The sequence below is a fragment of the Eurypyga helias genome, unplaced genomic scaffold (assembly GCF_000690775.1).
Source record: "Eurypyga helias isolate BGI_N326 unplaced genomic scaffold, ASM69077v1 scaffold445, whole genome shotgun sequence".
NCBI lineage: Eukaryota > Metazoa > Chordata > Aves > Eurypygiformes > Eurypygidae > Eurypyga > Eurypyga helias.
Window position 1 is genome coordinate 39243 of NW_010253398.1, and position 7996 is coordinate 47238.

Sequence of the window (7996 nt, forward strand, 5' to 3'; positions counted from 1 at the left end):
TTTTCCTCAGTAGAGAATGTGAACTGTTGAACTAATAACTTACTGTAACAATTTCTTAGATGCAGAAAGAGTTACTAGATACTGAACTGGATTTATACAAGAAGATGCAAGCTGGGGAGGAAGTTACTGAATTGAGACGAAAATATACCGAGCTACAGCTGGAAGTATGTTTGTCTCTTCTTTTGTAGCAGTTAACCTTTAATCAAGTATTTTCATATGTGTTTATTAGCTTGTGTATTGTATCATGGATATTTTTTTCCAGAGTGCAATATTAAGTTGAATGTAGATGGAGGCATTTAGCAATAGTATTTTTGAAAATAGTTTTCTGAGTTCCACTGAGGTAGAGTACTAGTATTGTCTTTAATTTTGATTGCTAATCTGTTTAAATTCTGTAACTATTTAGATGACGTCATATTTTGTAGATTTGTGGTAGTAATACTTCCTTGAGAGTGAGGAGTGTTTCTCAGTTGTTGCCTATGGGTGGTGGCGTGTTGGATACCAAGAGTTAAAAAACACTGCTTGATCTTTTATTCCTAGGTGTTAGCATCTCCTTAAAGAGATTAACCAAAAAGGCTGAAGTGCCAAAAGTAGTATTATTACAGCATTGATTTCAAGAGGAGGACTTATCAAAAGCAGATACAATGTTTCAAGAAGTGTTCAATGTATAGAAACACGCTTTTTCTTAAATGTACTTGCTTTTAAAAAAAATTAAGGCTGTGCAAGATTCTTCCTATCTGTGTCTTTTTTGAGATATTCTGAATGCTGTGGGTGTGATTCTGTGTTATATTGCACTGTCTTGCCTATGTGGTTGTGTAATATCTGCTTAATTGCATGATAATCTTATCTCTTTTTACTGTTAAGCAGGCTGCTGTGTCGCTTAAGTCCCTCTTGTCTTAATGCAGTTTGGTCATGTCTTATGTATAACTACCTATGAACACAGTGCACATGCGTATGGCTAAGTGGCATTAAAATCCTTCTTTAAAACCAAATTGTTACACAGCTTTGGTAATTGTGAAGAGAGGTTTGTTAATAAGCCAGTTGAATAGAGATGACATAAAGCTTATGTTAATAATATATTCGGAAGGTGAATAATAAAAATTGTACGTTTTAGAAAACGTGAATTAAATGATCTGTAAAATAGCAGTAGAAAAGTAGGTGCTTCATGGAGTGTGCTGATCCTACTCTGTCACTGAGTCTGTCTGTATTGTGAGTTGGAAAAAAGTAGCTCTTCCAGGAAAATAACTTTTTGGTAGTAAAATTAGTATTTTGAGGCCTTTAGCAAATACTGATCGAAGTAGATGGAGAAAAGCAGGTTTATTAGTAAATCATGCCAGTGTTTTTCAAGGAACAGCATGAAATGTATCCCTTCTGTAATTTACCACAGGGGTATGTGTGTTTTGTTTTTGTTTTACCTAGTTTGTTTGATTCTTTGTTATTCTTACAAGTTCTTTATTTGTCTTTGTGACCTTAGCTCCCACAATATACATGTGCTGGTTCTGTGGCTCATAACCTGCTGTTCTGTTCCAGGTGGCCCTGATTTTACTGTGAGAAAACACAAACAGTACACAGCATGATTGTTAAGTCAGCATAAACTTTAAGCATTTAAAAATGTTAATCCCGCAGGCAGGGGGGTTAACCTTTATGGAAAATAAAGAGTGAACTATATGCTATTGTATAATTATCTGAACAGTTTAATGAATAAAGCCACGAGAGATCGATGGACGATCCGTCCTCCTCATGGACGATACCGTTGGCATGCGTTAAAGTAGTGCTTTCAGTGCTTGAGTTGTAAATGTTGTAGGGTATGTTAAAACACTGCAGGATCATTACGGTGATTTCATCTAGCATTTGATTCCCACATCAGGTCTATTTGGGTTTGTAAAGATTTTTTTTTTTTCTTGTTAGAAACCTAGAAATTAAATCCTTGAAAGTGCTTTTTTAAAACTTAAAATAGCTTTTGCAAATTATTTTTAAATGGCTGTCAGAGATGCCCTCATCAGCTTTTTAACTTTTCTTTGAGAGTGAATGCCTGTTCTTTAGAAGGGATACACAGATATCGTGGGAATGAAGATTAAAGAGTGTGCAGAGCCATATTTTTAGTGAATACTTTGTCCTTGGAGGTGCTTGTTAGAGCCTCCGTTTCGTACCTCACAATTCAGCTATTATGCTACATTAATTCTGGTTAGAATAAAAGTCCTGGCTGGACTTTCAGAGACAAATTAAGAGACAAAGATAAATAGACTAATTAATTAGTTAGTCACCACATCAAGGAAATTTTAAAATGAAATTTCATACGTTGTACTGCAGTTCCTTTCCTATCCTCACAAAGGCTTTTTTGATGTCTGTTTTTAATATCTGGGTCTTTTTTCCTATTTCCATACTATTTTTGATCTGGTAATAATTAACAGTATTAGCTTTTTAATGTTATTAACATGTTTGACTTTTGTTATTTCAAGTCCTGTAAGCTGCTCTTTGAGGCTTGTTTGGGGATGTGTTTTTAGGAAACGTTGGAATATGTGTGTGTGAATTTTGTCTAAATATTTAGATTATGAATTTTAATCCATCAATATGTTATGTATAAACATCTTAGGCTGCCAAACGAGGGATTCTTTCTTCAGTTCGTGGTAGAGGGGTTCATGCAAGAGGTCGGGGTGCATCACGTAGCAGAGGTAGAGGAATACGAGGCCGGGGTAGAGGCAGAGGAGTTCCTGTGCATGCAGTTGTGGATCACCGACCTAGGGCATTAGAAATCTCTGCATTTACAGAAAGTGATAGAGAAGATCTTCTTCCTCATTTTGCGGTATGTGGCAATTTCACTTTTTCTGTTCTTCGGATGATACTCATTTCACTTTTTCTGTTCTTCGGATGATACTCTTCTGTTAAATGTCTGTTTCTCTTGAATAAATTCATCTGGAAATATTGTTTAGGAATGAATCTTTAACATTATGTACCTGTTCATGGAAAAAGAGGGTGCATCAGGAAAAGGTGAAACAAAACTGAAATTAGACCATTGGTTCAACTGGTTGTTACTGTAATGGCCTAGCATTTAGGAACCTTGTGTCCTTTCTTAAGAAGAAAGGAAATTAAGAATCTGAAGTAATGACTTGTAATACTTGTTCAGGATAAATGTAAAATTGTTAAAGTCTTAGGTTAGGAAGATAAAATAGCTGAAGGGGTGGTGAGAACAAAGACTGTTTAAGTGCCAGACTTACAATACCTGAAGTCTGTTTATTGAAGTATCTTAACAAGTGTTTAATGAAAATTTTCAGTTCTTTCGTCTAACTTTCTGAACTTAAGAGTAAAGGTGAGAATTGTGCAGCTGTATCCAGTTCTTGGCAGAGCAGCCAAAGGTTTCTGTCTGTTCATCTCTGTGAGATTAAAAAGTCAGATCTTTTTACAAATTTTTTTTTTGTTTTAGTCTAAAAAAAAAAAAGGATAAATTGACATACATAAGTTTCAGCAAATTTTTATTTACAGATGAAGTGAGAAATCAACATAAATTCATAAAACCCCTTATTCTCCACAAGGAAAGGTTATAATAAAAGGATATCTGTTTATTTTGTGGAACAAAGGCTAAGAATATCTAATGGCATGAATTGTGTGAATCTTTGTCTATGTCCTCCTCTCTTCCTGCCCCCCTTTGGTTTCTGGTTTTGGTTTTTTGTTTTGGGTTTTTTTTTTGTCTCTGAAAGTAGAAGTCCAAGAGCCAGTAAGTCCAGTAATTCTACTCCACTGAGTAGAAATACTTAGTATTTCCTGTCTGGCAGCCATGCAAACAGCTTTTCAAAAGAACAAGAGCCAACAAGGACCTGTTGTTCCTTTTTCAAACAAACAAAAAAAAATCATAGAATGGTTTGGGTTGGAAGGGACCTGAACACTATAATAATGGGTTCTTTAGGTGTCTTGTTCCCAGGAGCTTGTACGTACGCACATACATAAATATACGCATATATTTTGTTCCCTTTAAATACACTGCATCATACTGATGTAGGGGAACAAAAAGGGAACTGTCATACCCCTAAGGGGAACAAAACTACCTTCTGCAGAGATGGACAACAGACCATGCATTTATACAAACTCTCACATGCTCATCACAGCGCATTTCACCTGTGCTTCATACTTTTATGTTTAAAGTCAGTAAATCCAGAGGGTACAGCACTTGTGTGTTTTGTAAATGCAAATAAAAGTAACTATTCCTTGTAAAGACAAGTATTCTGATTGGCATTAAGACTATGGAAGGTACACTGTGCTAATTTTATATGATTTTTGAGGGCATTTGATTTAGGACAGCATTTTTAGAGGTGGTGAACTATCTCACTAAGCTTATTTAATTAATTATTTATTAAAAGCAATATGGTGAAATTGAAGATTGCCAGATAGATGACTCGTCTCTCCATGCAGTGATTACCTTTAAAACAAGAGCAGAAGCTGAAGCTGTGAGTATGGTTTTCATTGAAAATACTCTGCAATGTTCAACTGCTTTCTATTTACATTATACTTCATCTGATTGAATGTAATACTGCTAACTATTTAAAAAACATATTTTATAAAGTCTTGACACAAGTTTAGTTCTAGATTAAACAAATGTGTCAGAACACACTGAAATACTTAGGAAATTAGGATGTCTTTAGCACACTCAATTACAGGATGTAAAATACAAATTAAGAAAAACGCTTGGGAATTGGTAGCCAGATTTCTTGGTTGATCATTATTTAATTGCCATATTTTTTTAAGTAATCACAGTGTCCCTGAAATTTCATTGTCAACCTGCAAGAGCTGTCTACATATTTTGTCTGGGATCAGTTAGTTGGATTTACCTTTGCCTGAAAACCTGTGATAGTGTAAATGTGATTTGACCTGATGGGATTTTTTTTTTCTTTTAACATTTTTTAAACACTTAAACTATCACAGAAATACAGAATTATAGAAGTAACTGTTAGAGACTGAAATCCAGAGTTGACTTACGTTGTACTTCAGCATCCTTGCAAATGGATCATTGAGACTTTACACATAGGACTCGGCGGGACTCCTGCCTTACTCAGTCTCTGGTGTAGGCAATATGCGAACCTGCACAAAATAATGAACATAGTTGTTCTGCAAATGATTTTGTTTTCTTTAACATCCTTGCATCACTGCTAGGAAAGTGTGTCCTGAAAATAATAGGAACTTCAGAAAGAATGGATTCATATTTACAGTATGGTCGTATGGAAAGATTTCATTTTATGTACGTTTTCCACAAAGTTTCTATTTTTTCACAAAGTTCATCCTGTGGAGTTTATGTGAACACAGTTTTTTATACCTGGCCAGTCTGCTCTTTTGTGTGCTTGAGACATCAGTAACCTGATTGACAAAAACACTGATATTTACAATGTAAACGAAGTTGATGGGGACAGTAGTTTGGAACACTTAACAATATCATCATGGTTATGTCTTTTGAGAAACAGTTTGATGCATGTGCCACAGGTGATTTATGGAAACATAAATATTTTGTTTGTGAAACTCTTAGACATAGCAGTGATGAGCACTACGAATAGGTGGAGTTTTTAAAGCTCTACTCAAGGCGAAGTTCAGAATCCACTCTGGAAAGTTGGGATATTTTAGCTGGGTCATACATGATCAATGCCTGAGATGTCCACATTTGAGTTCGCATTAAAACTTTTAATTGTCTGATGACTTTGTGTCCAATTACACCTTCATTTTAAATTAAATTTTCATGAAAACTGTTGTTTCATCAAATATAGTAAAATTTGTATTTTTCCTTAACACATTCTTAAATATATTTCCACTGGAATTTCTGTCCTTACTACTACAGCAGACTTTTAAGACAGGCAGTTGGTGAAGTTGTAGAAGGTAATCATTAAAAATCTCTGTTGAGGCCAGTTGTGATGTAAATGCAGCTAATATTTTACCTTCTTAAATGAAAATACGCCTAAGCTTTATGACCATATGTTATAGCCTGGAAGGAAGAGGAGGATTCCCTGTTGTAAAATGTTGCATTTTTATGTAGTAGTAATTTCTTCCAAAGATTACAAGTTGTTTCTGGACCTAAATGTCACGTATAAGTACTTTTAAAAATTCTGGTTGTGTGACATTGTGATGAGACCATGGACAAAAAGCTCCTGAGCTGCATTTTAATAAGCATAGACTCTCTTAAATTTATCATAAATTTATATGTACAGATTTAAAATTTATACCTGGAGACTTTAATATCATACAATTCATGTTCAGATGTCATTGAACATGTAATTGTTTCTACATTTCACATTATGCTGTGCTTTCAGATTGTACTATAAATCTTTTGTGACCATGATGGTTTTTTCGGAATGTTGCTAACGCTGATTTATGCTCATTCATGTTACTTTAATTTGAACATACTATTTCCAAAGCAGCCACTTAATGCAGCTGATACTTAGAAAGGCATGAATATCCCATAAGTTAAAAATTTTTACATTTCAATTACGGTGGCTTTACAAGAAGTGGAACGTTTTCCAGTAGATGAGGTTGTAATCACAAACAGGCTTTTTTTTTAGTTTAGGTTGGGTTTTTTAAAAATATATTAAATCATTTGTATTTGTGGAATGTATTACTTCTTCCAGTAAGTTATACATTAACAGTTTTATGTCCGTCTTTGAACAGTGAGGAAGGGTGAAGAACCCATCAAGATAATATTAAAAGCCAGGAAGGTGTTGCTTCAGTATGTTACCCGCATCACCAAATGCTTTATGGTTTTCAAAGCTTATTTTCTTCTGAATGTGTTTTGATCATTTTCCTGAAAGGATGCGTGAATCTCATGTACAGCAAATGAAGTTGTGTTGTCTTAACCTATTAACAGTAATTCTGCACAAACTTATTAGAACTTGGATTTTCTTTTTTTGGTTCATTCCTGGCATTTAAGTATTACTGAAGTTAATTTTTCCTCTGACAAAGAAGTGTATAACTTTTCTCTTAAACTTGTTTTAGGCTGCAATTCATGGATCTCGTTTTAAAGGACAAGAGTTGAAGTTGGCATGGAACAAGCCTGTTGCTAGTATGTCAGCTGTTGAAACAGAAGAAGCTGAACCTGATGAAGAAGAAGTAAGCTTGCTTTTTCTATTTTTTTCCTTCCATTTGTGTTTTTTTTTTTTAAAGATGAAATAATGTAGCTTTTTTCAAAAGAAAATGATGTGTTCATTTATACTTCTTTTTTTGAACCTAACTCATGTTTTGATAGCAGAAAGTGGTTTTATCTAGAAATCAGTTTTTTGTTTACTAGGCTGTCAAAAGTCCAGATACTTTACTTTTCCTTGCAGAAATTTTTATCATTTCTTACACAACAAAAGACTCTAGGGCTTATATCTAGAAAATGGAAGGGGGTGGGTTTGAACTTGCATGAGAGAGATTGAGGCTTTTATCCAAAACGTGGAGGTTTGTACCATCTACTTGATGAGGCACTAATTTCCAATGAAGATCAGATTTCAAATCTAACTTTCTTTTGTAGAGAGAGATGGCTCGAAGGATGCAGGTGAAGGAATAATTTAGAGCATTTGCTAACTTCATGTCAGCCAAAGAGAGGTAGAGTAGACTATCGCCGCCACTGTGTATTCGTATTAGGCATTTGTGCACTCTGATTTACCAAACGCTGCTTACCTTGTATGCGCAAACCTCAAGCATTGTCAGGTTGTAATGAGCCGTGAGTGAACAAGAGGCCACACTGGGGAATCTTCAGAGCATCTTACATATTTGGTCACTTCTTCAGGGGTGTATTGCTTGCGAAGACCAGCAGTAGTTGTTGCTGCAAGGAGTCTGCCTTATTAAGAGGTCTCATTGAATAACTGCTTCATTGACACTTCTCTACTTTGCACAAATCAACAAAGTAAAGACAGAGAAGTACAGATTGGATCATTGATAGGTGAATGACAGTGAGAGTCATCTTTTAACACCACCAGAAGACACTGAGTGTAGGAGGGAGCCTCTGGGGTGTAGGCAGTGGGGGAGGGAATGAAGATCATAACAAGCT

The 7996-nt window shown here is 35.1% G+C and overlaps 1 protein-coding gene across 1 annotated transcript in view; it reads left to right on the forward strand.

The window, feature by feature from the left end:
• The window catches only part of RBM26 (RNA binding motif protein 26), a gene marked incomplete at its 5' end in the record, with an annotated part of 42712 nt that overhangs the window by 31720 nt on the left and 2996 nt on the right, over nt 1-7996 (forward strand). Inside the window, 4 exons of the mRNA XM_010152660.1 lie at nt 60-164; nt 2591-2800; nt 4350-4436; nt 6961-7074. Coding sequence (XP_010150962.1) covers nt 60-164; nt 2591-2800; nt 4350-4436; nt 6961-7074 — 516 coding nt within the window. The remainder of the gene's footprint in view (nt 1-59; nt 165-2590; nt 2801-4349; nt 4437-6960; nt 7075-7996) is intronic.